The sequence below is a fragment of the Coffea arabica genome, chromosome 9c (assembly GCF_036785885.1).
Source record: "Coffea arabica cultivar ET-39 chromosome 9c, Coffea Arabica ET-39 HiFi, whole genome shotgun sequence".
Lineage (NCBI taxonomy): Eukaryota > Viridiplantae > Streptophyta > Magnoliopsida > Gentianales > Rubiaceae > Coffea > Coffea arabica.
The window spans coordinates 34,864,298-34,876,642 of record NC_092326.1 but is presented as its reverse complement, the minus strand read 5'-3'; the positions used below and the strand labels follow the sequence as shown (position 1 = coordinate 34,876,642).

At 37.9% G+C, this 12,345-nt stretch overlaps 4 protein-coding genes across 4 annotated transcripts; all 4 read right to left on the bottom strand.

The window, feature by feature from the left end:
* Positions 1–2,944: 2,944 nt before the first annotated feature.
* On the bottom strand, positions 2,945–5,313 carry LOC140014195 (replication protein A 70 kDa DNA-binding subunit A-like). The gene is made up of 11 exons (XM_072064618.1): positions 5,209–5,313; positions 4,863–5,112; positions 4,670–4,766; positions 4,444–4,568; positions 4,278–4,356; positions 4,059–4,188; positions 3,830–3,879; positions 3,607–3,727; positions 3,289–3,478; positions 3,117–3,179; positions 2,945–3,039 (listed from the first exon to the last, which is right to left on the bottom strand). Exons 1-11 carry the CDS (start codon positions 5,311–5,313, stop codon positions 2,945–2,947), a joined length of 1,305 nt encoding a protein of 434 aa, XP_071920719.1.
* Positions 5,314–5,677: 364 nt separating this feature from the next.
* Positions 5,678–6,536, bottom strand: LOC113708215 (uncharacterized). The gene is made up of 3 exons (XM_027230678.1): positions 6,496–6,536; positions 6,016–6,388; positions 5,678–5,872 (listed from the first exon to the last, which is right to left on the bottom strand). The coding sequence occupies exons 1-3, from the start codon at positions 6,534–6,536 to the stop codon at positions 5,678–5,680; spliced, it is 609 nt and encodes a 202-aa protein (XP_027086479.1).
* Positions 6,537–6,542: 6 nt separating this feature from the next.
* Positions 6,543–7,599, bottom strand: LOC113708216 (ATP-dependent DNA helicase RRM3-like). Its single transcript, XM_027230679.1, has 2 exons — positions 7,170–7,599; positions 6,543–7,042 (listed from the first exon to the last, which is right to left on the bottom strand). Exons 1-2 carry the CDS (start codon positions 7,597–7,599, stop codon positions 6,543–6,545), a joined length of 930 nt encoding a protein of 309 aa, XP_027086480.1.
* A 104-nt stretch (positions 7,600–7,703) lies between these two features.
* On the bottom strand, positions 7,704–11,128 carry LOC113708217 (uncharacterized). Its single transcript, XM_072064616.1, has 5 exons — positions 11,023–11,128; positions 10,627–10,917; positions 10,394–10,510; positions 9,367–10,281; positions 7,704–8,962 (listed from the first exon to the last, which is right to left on the bottom strand). The coding sequence occupies exons 1-5, from the start codon at positions 11,126–11,128 to the stop codon at positions 7,704–7,706; spliced, it is 2,688 nt and encodes an 895-aa protein (XP_071920717.1).
* Positions 11,129–12,345: the final 1,217 nt, after the last annotated feature.

The window sequence follows — 12,345 nt, the reverse complement described above, 5'->3', positions numbered from 1 at the left end:
CTACAAAGATAGCAAAGGTTTACATCTTAGACAACATATTCACACTTAATGGCGTCTAAACACAATCCTCAAAATGCTAAGAATCAGGTCTCAGGTTCGCCCAGGTTATTTCTAACTTAGGCTCTGATACCACCTGTGACAGCCCCACTTTCCCCTAAGGCGTACCAAAGGAGTTAGCAGACTGCCTACCCAACTCTCGTCAGGACTACTAAAACGGTACAACACCAGCTCAAGTCGTTCGGGTGTCTACTAGCGCGCTTAACCAAACCAACAATCGAGAAACGGAAAACAAAAGTTAAAGCGTAAAGCGAATAGTGACTGCCATGTCACAATCCGCTCAAAACCCAATCAAATGCAAGTAACTTCATACAATCCTTGAAATGAACATATACAAGTCCCGTATAATACATTGAACATGAGTACACACACTAATATAAACCACATCTGTAGGGTTATAAACCAAAAGAAAGCATTTAAATCCATGTACAATTAAGGTTCCAACTATTGAGGAGCTACACAAAATCTCTCAACTAGCTCTACTCAACTCATTCTTCAAAAGCAAAAGTCCAAAAGGTAATTCTCTGTAAGGAAAACAAAATTAACAGAGTGAGCTTTCGCCCAATGAGATACCATCACGTAATATACCAAGAGCACATAAACACAAGAATATTCAATCCAAATACGTACGTCAAGTAAGCAAAAGCAACAACACCCAAATATAAGGAATAAAAGGATACGGATGGCTCTCAAGAGCCCTTTTCCTCTTTTGCCATACTTGACCTCATCTCATTAACCCTCCGTCAATGTATACCGGGTAATCATGACCGTAGACTTCTCTTTACTCCAATTATCCGTCCACCTCACTTTCCCCTTACCGGGCCCGAACACCAAGCAGTACAGAATTGGTATTACTCGAGTATATCGGAATCAAGGGTCTCATACCCAAAGATTCCCAAATACAGTCCCCATGACTTGTCAAACGTCCCCGACCAAGTCCTTACTGGCTCGAGTCCATTGACTTCCAATGAGATAGAGCTCAGAGTGAACGGCAAAAGTCCAGAGTTACAGTAAAGGTTGGTATCCAATCGACACCAAATCAAGTACAATCAAGAGTATTCAAGTGATATCATAAACAAGCAAGTAGGCCTAATATAATAACCAGTCAAGGAGGCCAGAGAGTACGAGAGTGGTAAAGTACACCCTCGTCTCACCTAGCTCAAACAATCATCACAACTAGCCCAAATCACAGAATTCAAGTACAAGAAAGCCACGGAATAACAAATATGTGAGTAGTATACTCACCAAGTCAAATAAAGAAATTTCACAAGTTTTCGCCCGACGTGAGCCTCGGATCACCGGCGCGCCCTATAATAATTAAGAAAGTACAATTAAGACTCAAACACGAGTCGAATACCTTATACTAGGAACTATTAAGGTAAAACCCAAATATAGTTTGGAAATAGGAAATACATAGCATTTAGGGTTAACAGTAGAAACAATCCCTAAAACTGCTCATTTCTATCCAATCACAACCCAACTCACAAGAACCTAATACCCCAGACACTTGGACAGCATTTTCCCTAAAATTTCAGCTTTTCCAACCTACAAAACAACTATTAAAAGCCATCCAACACAACCACAAGCACCCAAGTAATTCATAAGCCATTCAATATATTTCATTAGGGTCACAATACCCCTCAATTAGAGCCAATTAGAAGCTCAACAATCATCCATAGAAAACCCCCAATTTGAAATCCTAAATCTGAAATTTTTCGCACAAGCGGAAATTTTCCGCAAATAACCACAATTAACGTTCAAGAGAGCTATTTAACACCATTTAGAACCATCAATTCAAGCCCAAACATATCCATCATAGGAAAACATAAATAAATCCACAAAATCAGAAAATTAGCTAGCTTCACTCCAATCCACCAAATCTTCCGTAAAATCACGTATATAGCTACTATAAGGCACCAATTGGCCAAAATTAGAAACAAAAGATGAGTTCCAAGCAAGATACCTTAGTTCTTCAAGAAAAGTTGTAGCTTAGGAGGTTTTCTTCCAAAACAACACCACCAAGTTCTTCAAACACCCTTAGCAAGATGATTTTATGGACTAATTCAAGAAACAATCAGTTAATTTTCAAGATTTGGCAAGAATTTGAAGATAGAAGGTTGAAGATTTCTTCCCTTTTCTTCCTAGAGGAATTCGGCCAAGAGAGGATGAAGAATGAAGATGTCTTGGTCAAAATTAGACTTTTAAGTAAAGATAAAAAAAGTTAGGCAAAGTTAAGCAAGTTTAATCCAACACGAATTGGACACTTGGCACTTTGTTTTGTTTAGAGTTATCTTCTTGTCCCTCCATAATTAAACCATCTAGATAACCTCTAATCATCTACTAACACATAGTAATTAAATCCCTTTATGGAAAATTGAATTGAATTGGCCGAAATTCTCTCACTAAATACACTAGTGGGCCCCACGTCCAAAATATACTCCTAATTTCTCACGAACTATCTTATACTAGAAAAATGATTTAAAAACTATATTTCCTGATAACATGCGGATAAAAGTAATATAATAAGAAAATAAAAGAAAACGGGTGCACAGGAATAAAACCCTAAATTTTTTTTTTCTGTTCTGGGTTCTCACAGAACCAAGCACGTTCCTGATGAAATTAATGGGCATTTGCGCTATTACACTGCAATGGAGTAAAAGGCAACAGTAGTTTTACCTTGGTTGCACAAAATCTTGGAAACAATAAATGGTTTACGGCCATCCAGAATGTATTGAGAAAAGAAAAGATTATGGAACTTCTATAGCTTGGCAACAAAAGCTAGCAGCTTGTAAAAGATTGTTAAAAGTGCTTAGGACGATGAGATTAATAACATAAGTAGCTTTATGAGCAAACAATAACTTGTTTAGCAACTGTTGCCATTTGACAACTATTTGTTGCGCTGCTTCTTTGGAGTGGCTTCCTCAGATTCATCAAAACTACTTCGAAGACAGCGGTGTGTTTTAGATGGCAATTCTTCTTTCTCTGAAAAAAGAAAATAATTCGACAGTCAAAATAATATTTTAAGAAAGTTAGTATGAACAAGAGTTCAAACTACATACCTGGAGGTAAAGCAACACAAGAAGTAGCCTGATTATTACTATTCTGAAGGTAACTCTCCTTGTCTGCAAAAGGAAAATATTAGGCCAGCGAAATTAGTTGTTACATACATGGAAACAGCTATAGCAAAAGCATCACATCTACATCAAAAACTTAGAGCTTCAAGAAGCGCACCAGTCCCAGATTTCGAACCAACATGCATCTGATTCTCAGCAGAGGTAGTCTCAGCATTTTCTTCAAAATAATATACAACAGTGTAGTTCTGATATGATCCATCATTTCTTGTGCTTCCTGGTTTAAGTTGTACTATGAACATTTTATTCTTCAAGGCTTCATGGGTCCTAGCTAAAGGCAGGTCTTCATTCTATTAAGGGGGAAACAAACTGCAGGAATTAGAGCAAAGATATGGCATGGTCTGATATACATATATTGTCTATTTTTACGTATATAAGGCCTCAAATTAAACAAGGGAAAAACACTGCTCATTTAAACCTTGTTGAAGGAATCCATTGCTTGTAAAGCAGTAAATCCAAGCAATGCCTCGGCTTGTTCACCAAAAACTGATGCGGTAAGCGTGTCAATTTGATCAGTAAGGTCAATATCAAAGCGGCATCTGCAATAGATATATGTGAAAAAAAGATAAATATTTATGCAAGATATTCAGCAGGGTTGGAGAAATTCAGAAATTGCTGTAAATATCTTTCCTTGGCTGAACAGATTGTTTTTCATTGCAATGGTTGCAAGTATAAGTGCATCCATAGTCAGCTGAAGTTAGGCGACGGCACTTTACACATGCCATATACCAATACTTTTGCAGTATGTGTTCAAAAGAGAACATGCACTTGACCCACGAAACCTTTCAGGATAAGAATAGTGTTATCTGATTTATAATAGGCGGTAGAATGAAATGGAAACTTACTCAATAAAAGACAACTGCAGCTTACCTTTTCAGTTGGCAAAACATCTCGTATAGCAGTTAGTTTTTGTTGAGGGCCGTAGAACATTTTAGGAGATTGGTTACTGTACGGCTTATCACGGCAGAGAGCAAGTAATTCCTTGTCATTCCTTGATGCCCTATGCATATATAATAACAGAGAGCAGAGCAGATAAATAATTAGTGGAATCGAAAACGTAAATGTACTTTTTTTTACGCTAATGATTACCAATTTTTTAAGCTTCTAGCATCTCCAACAGGTGGATCAACAACAATTACTGAGTCATTTCTTATTGACAGTGCTATTCCTGTTAGAACAATTACAACAACGTGAGTTTAATTAGTAAAACAATAGTATCTGAGGATGAACAAAACGGATCAAAGATTCTATATACCATTGTACGTGACAACTTTAAGTCTACGGCATATAACAACTGGATGCCTGTTGCGGTGGTCTGTAAGTAGCTTCCCTTCATTCTCGACAAATGCATTCCACAAAGATAGCACAGTAGGGACCATCCTAACATGTAAAGCAACAAGAAGAAATATTTTTTAGATAAAACTCATAAACAATTTTGTATTGAGACTGAAAGATTTTGAAGCAAAGACAAAATGATATACTCTTCATTCATAATAAGAAATCTCTGGACAAATGACTCTTGCGAATCATTTTTAATTGGAACAACAGGCATTGCGTCAACAACGATGGCCATAATATCTGATAAACGATGTAAAGAAGTAATTAGTTAGGTTTTCAATCAAAGTTCTGGGATTGACTACAATAGAACTGATCAGAAGCAGAACTCATACTGACCAACAGTTTGAGACTTTGAATTAGCATAATTGGCGAACTCAGATGGCAAAACCATGCTCCCCTGTTCATTAAGCTCCTCAACAACAGTTTGTGTGCTTATCACCCACTGCATCGTAAGGCCATTAGTTTGATACTGCTCCTCAATTTCTCTGACATCAGCATTTGATATCAGATACTTCTTAAAAACATGGAGTTTTGTTCCCATCTTTTCAATAGCAGCATTAAACATAATTCCCTCAACTCTGGATCCCTGGTATTACATTCAAAAGAATATGTTAACTCTGTATATTATTTTAGTTAAGCAAAAATATAGGCCAATCAATTCATCACAAAGTGTGGTTCATACCTGTTCATCAGCAAAAATAAATTTCTGGTATCTTGCGGGAGACTTTTGTGAAGAAGCGACGTGCATCTTTTCCTGAACAGTAACGTGGGCTGACAATCCTCTCATTCTTATCAGCAATGCAGAGCAGATTCACCATTCTACTAAAAAAGAAAAGTTTTAAGTAAGTATAACTGATGAGCCTGTAGTATTGGGACAATTGCCTCGGGTTTCCTTTGAACTGGCATTCTTAACTAAAACATTAGCAATCAAATACTTAAAGATAAAACTTTTTTATGCTTAAAACAAAGCAGGACAATCCACTATACTGCTGATTAATAAAATCCCACATTGTAAATTAAGATTTACTTCAAGGTCAAAGAACAGTTGCATACAAAACTTAACTATTTAAATGATGAGGAAAGTACAATCCAGAAATAGAGCATTTAAGGGAGTAAATTGACAAATGGGAAAAACAAACCAGAAATAAAAGCTACTGCTTAGCTAATGTAAGAACTTCATCAAAGACCACATTCCTAGTTTTGCATTCAGTGACTGTGTCACGATATGTTGCTGGTACTATTAGGACTTTAACTGCAGATGAACTTTTTGCACGGGAAAGGGCAACGTATAGCTGGCCGTGAGAAAAAACAGGTTCACGCAAGTAAATCCCTACATCATCCAAAGTCTGTCCTTGAGACTTGTTTATTGTCATGGCAAAGCACAATTTGATAGGAAACTGAGTTCTTTTAAAGGGGATGCCATTCTTTTCGCCGTCGGGAGTTTGGAGAGGAATCTTTGGCAAGAAGACTCTTTTACCGCGATACTAACCCACTGCAATCTCTGCACAAATAGTGTTGTGCCGGAGTCTCGGCATATAAGCCTAGTGCCATTACAAAGACCTTCCATTGGGTTTAAGTTTCTAGGAAGAATAACTGGACAGTTCTCCTTTAAAATTAGCTTATGAGGGGGTAACCCCTTTGGACTTAAAGAATTGAGAAAATCTTCATAGTCGCCTTGATCTTTTTCGTTTAAAGTTCTATCAGAACTTATATAAACATGCGGATCTTTAGGAAACCTATCAATAATGATCTGGTTAACATCATCAACAGCATTGTTTGTTGGTGATAGAATACACCGATTAGTCATCTGATATAGATCTGAAGCATAGATGTTTAGATCACCAAAAACAGATTCTATTAACCTGGTGATTAAAACACAAAGTCAGAACAAAATACCGAGGGTCAACTAAAAGTAACCTATCACATAAATAAATGATATAGTAACACTATACAGAAGAAATATAGTCACCTGTTAAGAAAAGCTTCCTTTCCATCATAAGGGATGATCATATCCTTTCATAAAGATATTTTGCCGTCTTTGTCTTTTGGTTCACGGCCCTCGCCTATCCGTAGCAAGAATTCAGAGAAAGCACGATCCATAACAGCCCTCATATTTTCAGTTAAAGTAATTTTCTGCAAAGCAGTCCAGAGAGGGGAGTTAACAAAACTTGACTGAACCAAAACATCTCTTGTTGCATCTCGAATCACAGGTAGGGTCTGCCTGAAATCACCTCCGAAAACCACTACCTTGCCACCAAAAGGATCATCGCTTTCCATTATATCTCTGAGAAGCATATCAAATGCTTCGATTGTTTCCTTCTTAGCCATTGAAGCTTCATCCCACAATATAAGTTTGGCCTCTATAAGTAACTTAGCAATAGAGCTTTGCTTACTAACTTGGCAAGCCTTAGTTTCAGATATGTCAAGAGGGATCTTAAAGCGTGAATGCGCAGTCCTCCCACCAGGAAGAATGGAGGCAGCAACACCGGACGAAGCTTCAGCAATGGCTATATAGCCTTGGGAACGCAGTGTAGCAAGGAGTGATAGATAAAGGAAAGTTTTCTCAGTCCCACCAGGCCCGTCGATGAAAAAACTTTGGGCTTTGGTCGAGAAAACTTGTGCCATGATAGACACATTTCTGACCTGCATTAAATTTTGAAGACATTAGCAAATCCTCCTCTGCGAACTGAACACTTCTTTCAGTTTCAATTTCCTTTGTAATCCGCTGATCCAATGTAACACCAAGATAATCAGAAACCAAGTGAAAATCATTTACACTTTTACCCATTTGTTCCAAAAATTTGCTGAGCTCCTGAAGAACCAACATTCTCATGTATTCAGAAGAATATCCAGTGAGTGAACTATGTTTTTTATAATCCCTTGATAGTTCAGTCTCATACTTTTCCCACAAGTGTTTGGGGTTTGATGGGGAGCAGAAAGCTAGCATCACAGCAAACAAGCTTCTGAGCGAAGAAGGCATCTGGAAAGTAGCAGCCTCATCAAGGGTGTCTTCAATATACGTATCTGTTTGTAACAATCCCATCTGGAAAGCAGCTTCTCTGTAGGAATTCATACGGATGCCATTAACAGTTAGCAAGTGGTCAAATGAAGTAGGTGCACAGACACAAGACAAAAGCAACCTCAAGAAATATTTCTATCCTTCTGCTGGGCTAACAGTCACCAATCGGCCAACAACTTTTCGCTGTTTTCTTTGAGACCAACGCTTCTTGGCTGGCTTCCATACAAAAACTCAGGAAATTGTTTATAAAGCAGCTTGAGCTCCTGAGCATACTTATTTGTTTGATTCATATAAAAGAACTCAGTCAGCATTGTCTTTGAGAAGTCAACATCAGCAACCAAATCAGCAAGATTAGTTTTTCTGTAAAAAGAAACCATTTGCTCTCCAGGCAGATGGACCTGTAATGCGTAGACGCTCGGGGTCATTTCATTTAAACCAAACCGAAATATGCACCAAAAAACTTCTGCAGCAGCGACCCATCGCCCAGACTGGAAGTCGGAAATCTCATCAACATCTTCAAAGGTTTTGTCAGAGTGGATATAAAAGCTCACACGATCATGTCCTTTATAAACATATTTGTACAGATACTTAACTAATTTAATAGTGGAACAGATTTTCACATTCAAGTGGCAGTCAAACAATGCTAGAAGGTATGGATTATATGGAACAACCCATCTGTTATCCAACAAATGATCCCTTACTCTTACACAGCGACCATCCATCCTTCTCCTATAGTGAGGATAACCATCCTCTGTATAAGTTGTGTAGTCAGTGAAACTCTTTGGATAATGGTTCTTGCACACTCCATCTTTCATACAAATATTATTTTTTTTTAACGAATCACATGGACCATGCAATATGTGTTTCATAACCAGAAAGTGCAAATGAGGTTGCTTCGCAAGATCAGGTATTTCAGCGGAAACTATCATGTCATAAGCTTCAGGATTGAGGGGCTTATATTCTGGTTTCAAAATGATCAACATATGAGCATGAGGAAGTCCTCTTTTTTGAAACTCAATCACATACACACAAGCAGCAACTTCACCAAATATTTTCTTTTTTGTGATTTCAGCCTTTAATAATTCCAACTTTGCTCTAAACACTTTTGAAACTAAATCATGTCTATCCTGAGCTTCCTCTCCGTATTTGAGGTTGTCCTGTATTTCCTTCCACATCCTATTACAAGTCATGGTAATGAATATGTCAGGTTTACCGTACCTCTGGACCAAAGACATAGCATCTATATACCTCCGCCTCATGTCCCTTGGACCACCAATAAAGGAAGATGGAAGGTCAACTCTTCGGCCAACCTTACTACCTTCGGTCTGACCAGAAGAGATGCTATTTGTTACATCTTTAAGAATTTTAGTTCTAATTTCTTTTTGTTTTTTCCTATGGAATTCAAGCCTAGAGGTCTCTATCTTAACATAAATATCAACGGCGAACTGCTACATGAGTCTCCCTGTGTGTAAGAGCATTGACCTATCATTGTCTCTAATCTGCAATTTGTAGCAATAATACTCTCGAGCAGAAACAGTGTCACGTTTTTTTTCCCTCCTCAGCAGCTAAAAAATGAAAAACAAAAGATAAGAAATTTAATATTTTTAGATGTTATGCATTAACCATTGAAGAAATTATATATTGGCAGGACAAGTTTAAAAGACTTTTAAACAAGACATGAGGACAAACATAAAAGAGTAAATAACAGGCAGCAAGAATGACAATAAAAAAAATAAGCAGAATTAAGTAAAATTCTTCCCTTGCGGGGAAAACTGAATGTAGGACAGCAAAACGAAAAATGATCTTCAGAAATAAAGATACCTTCATTTTCCCTTTGAATAAGACCAATAGCTGTTCCTATTTGAGCGGCATTAACAAGACCACCATCATCAGTTTCCTTCCTCTTTCTTTTATCAGTAGTGGTGTTTTTTGGAATACCATAGTGCCAGCCAGCTTCACCTCGAGGAAACAACAGCAGATATTGCAGAGAATCGTAGCATGCAAAATAGTGTTGAATTCTATGGCTTGTATTTGCATGAGTATAAACTTGTATGTGGGGGCCCTTGTCTAAGGCTTCATTGTCAGTCTCTGTCCATATTGCAGCAACTTCTGAAGACGTTGGCATGTTATATAAACGCTGATCAAGCCCTGGATTGGAATTAAGAAATATACTATGGTCATCCAGATTAGGAAGTTCTCTTAGCGACTTAAAAACCTTGGTATAAGGATTCTGTTCAAGAATACCCATTAGGAGTTTAAGAGTGTTGTCACGTAATCTCGGAGAAGCGTCAAGTCTCTTCGACAGTTCCTCCTCTTGATCATAGAAGTATAGCTGGATACCAGTAGGAGGATGGCCATTTGGCTTCAGACTATTCAGAATGTGATAAATTTGGCCTTGTACACGAAAAGTGTAAACTCCCTTAGTATTCCTGGTCAGGTCCTTATCATATTTTGCAACAAAAGTGCTAAAGGCAAGATTATTATTGTATGTGCGGACATTCTTTCGGAAATGAATGCAGTCCTCATCTGTACCAGAATAGAGCCGGAAGAGGTCATAAGGCATCACAGGATGAACAACCGAAACCTCACCACCTGAACAGCAAAAATTCGGAGTTTCCAAATGGAATCGCTTAGCACCGCAGTGTTGACACATTGGCGCATCAGGGAGGACCAATGTTTCAGTTGGAATCTGTTTCAAGCGAGAAAAATTGTTTTTTTTGGTCCTCTGTCGCTTACCTAACAACATACAAAACCATATACTAATCAAATTCAAGGGGGGGGAAGGAAAAATAATGTGACCTGTAGCACCTGAAGGCACAGTTAGAGTAAAATATATACTAAAACTAACCGCTATTTTCGAGTTGTGTGCCAACAAGAATCTGTTGGATGCCGTTCTGTTTAGAGGAATCAGATGGTTCAACATTGATGATACAAGTTCCTTCTCCAACCAGGGAGTCAGTATACGCTAGCACAGCAAGTTTATAAGAAAAATTCATAAGAACTGAAAACATTTATAAAAGAGGCATTCAAATAAATAAGCAAACGGTTGTTAAGAAACAGAGTTTAAACTGAGTATCGCACCTTCAGGCACACAAGATTGCCCAGGAGTAGTAGCCAAAGAAGAGGGCAAAGCAGATGAAGGCAAAGCAGATGATGATGACTGGAGTTTTGTGGACATGCTATCAAACAAATCAGCTAATTCATTATTGTCAGGAATAGCGTTTGGTGCAGAGCTGCACATCTCAGGTGCAGAAGCATTCAGAATTTGCTCTGGTGGAGGCTTCCTGGCAAAGGCCCTATAGTTTTTCTGACAATGTTTAACTCCGGGGACATTGCATACAGGAGTAGAAGCCGTGGGTGTATCGACCTGCTCTGTTTTTTTCGCAACATATAACTCCCTCCTGCGCTGGCGAATTTTATTTTTTTGCTATTCTGGCATAGCTGAATAGCTAGACTACTCAGCAGTATGCACGTTACCTGCCTTTTTCCTAGCATACAGCTCTCGTCTTCGCTGCAATAACTCATCCTTTTTCTCTTTTGGCATATTAGCATAATGTATACGTCTAATGGTATTGCGGTCCATGTAGAAACTTACTATAGTATTTCATACAGTGAGGCAAAAGATTAGAGGGTAGCTATTTTTTGAGTTTATGAGAGAAACACGCTGCAACATTGCATATATTAAGGTAAAAGATAAACAGCTAGCCATTTTGAGCCGAGCATCTAGCAAGTAAATGCATAAACATAAGCATATAAATGCACAAACAGAAACATCTCCACCTAAATAGAACAAGTAAAAAGGCAACTGGACAGGTAACACTCAGAATAACACAACATCAGTTGAGTCTAAGGCATGGAAAGAGAGGAATGAACTAATGAACCTAGTCAGAAAAAAGCATATGCAGAATAAGGTAAAAAAGCATATTTCTACTGAACAATACCTGAAGGCCTTCAAGGGATCGAAAAGAGCCAGAGAATGATAAAAGACAAGTCACAGTAGAGCCTCAAGATTACTTGAGCTATCAGGAGCTCTCTGACAGGGGAAAAAGAGAAGAGAAGACTAGTGAGAACAGAAAAACAGAAGCTGGAAAGCGAGTAACTTCATGCCTAGAAATATACACACACATTAGGAACATTATTATGGCCAAGTAAAACAAGGAAATAGACTGATTAACTATTCAATGGTTTAGTAAAAGAAAAAAGAAAAAGTCTTAACAAAAACAGTAAAAAAACAAAAACAGTAATAGCAGATATATTTTCATTCATAATGAACTAAAAAAAGGCTTACTATGCCAGCTCTCATAACCAACAAATAGATTGCTTAACAATGCAATGGCTTAGGGGGGGAAAAAGAACCTCAGCTATGGTGTGTAAATTGTTAGAGTAACAGGCCATAGAGCAACCTAAGGAAAATATGGAAAGACATGGAACAAGTAAAACAGGAAACAGAGTACGTGCAACAGCTCCAGTATGTTCATGCATATACCAGAGATATGTTCATGCATATTTTCAATAGAGAATGAACAGAGGCATACCAGTATCCTAGGGAGGATAAATATATCCCTGAGGCAGAAGAAAAGAGATGAATGCGCAGGACTCTAGTTAGCATCAGCAGGTAACTACCAGTAGCAGCAGAGATATTTTCATTCATATGCAATAGAAAATGAATAGGGACATACCAGTATTATAGAGAAGATAAGTATATTCCTGAGGCAAAAGAAAAGAGATGAATCTGGGGGATTCTAGCTTTCATAACTAACTCCAACGTATGAGCTAGATAAGAAAAAGAAAGTTTAAAAG

What these genes read in the sequence shown, in the direction of transcription:
- LOC140014195 (XM_072064618.1), bottom strand. Translation starts at nt 5,313, where the DNA reads ATGAGAGGATTGTCAGCCCACGTTACTGTTCAGGAAAAGATGCACGTC. An exon ending in ATTGCAATGAAAAACAATCT is followed by an intron (nt 3,728 to 3,829) that starts GTTCAGCCAAGG and finishes TATCTATTGCAG; the next exon opens with ATGCCGCTTTGATATTGACC. An exon ending in CAATGGATTCCTTCAACAAG is followed by an intron (nt 3,479 to 3,606) that starts GTTTAAATGAGC and finishes CCCCCTTAATAG; the next exon opens with AATGAAGACCTGCCTTTAGC.
- LOC113708215 (XM_027230678.1), bottom strand. Translation starts at nt 6,536, where the DNA reads ATGATCATCCCTTATGATGGAAAGGAAGCTTTTCTTAACAG. An exon ending in AAGGAAGCTTTTCTTAACAG is followed by an intron (nt 6,389 to 6,495) that starts GTGACTATATTT and finishes TTTAATCACCAG; the next exon opens with GTTAATAGAATCTGTTTTTG. An exon ending in TTGTGCAGAGATTGCAGTGG is followed by an intron (nt 5,873 to 6,015) that starts GTTAGTATCGCG and finishes TCTCAAGGACAG; the next exon opens with ACTTTGGATGATGTAGGGAT.
- LOC113708216 (XM_027230679.1), bottom strand. Translation starts at nt 7,599, where the DNA reads ATGAATTCCTACAGAGAAGCTGCTTTCCAGATGGGATTGTTACAAACA. An exon ending in GTCTTCAAAATTTAATGCAG is followed by an intron (nt 7,043 to 7,169) that starts GTCAGAAATGTG and finishes TGCGTTCCCAAG; the next exon opens with GCTATATAGCCATTGCTGAA.
- LOC113708217 (XM_072064616.1), bottom strand. Translation starts at nt 11,128, where the DNA reads ATGGACCGCAATACCATTAGACGTATACATTATGCTAATATGCCAAAA. An exon ending in CACACAACTCGAAAATAGCG is followed by an intron (nt 10,282 to 10,393) that starts GTTAGTTTTAGT and finishes GTATGTTGTTAG; the next exon opens with GTAAGCGACAGAGGACCAAA. An exon ending in TATTCAAAGGGAAAATGAAG is followed by an intron (nt 8,963 to 9,366) that starts GTATCTTTATTT and finishes ATGTTAAGATAG; the next exon opens with AGACCTCTAGGCTTGAATTC.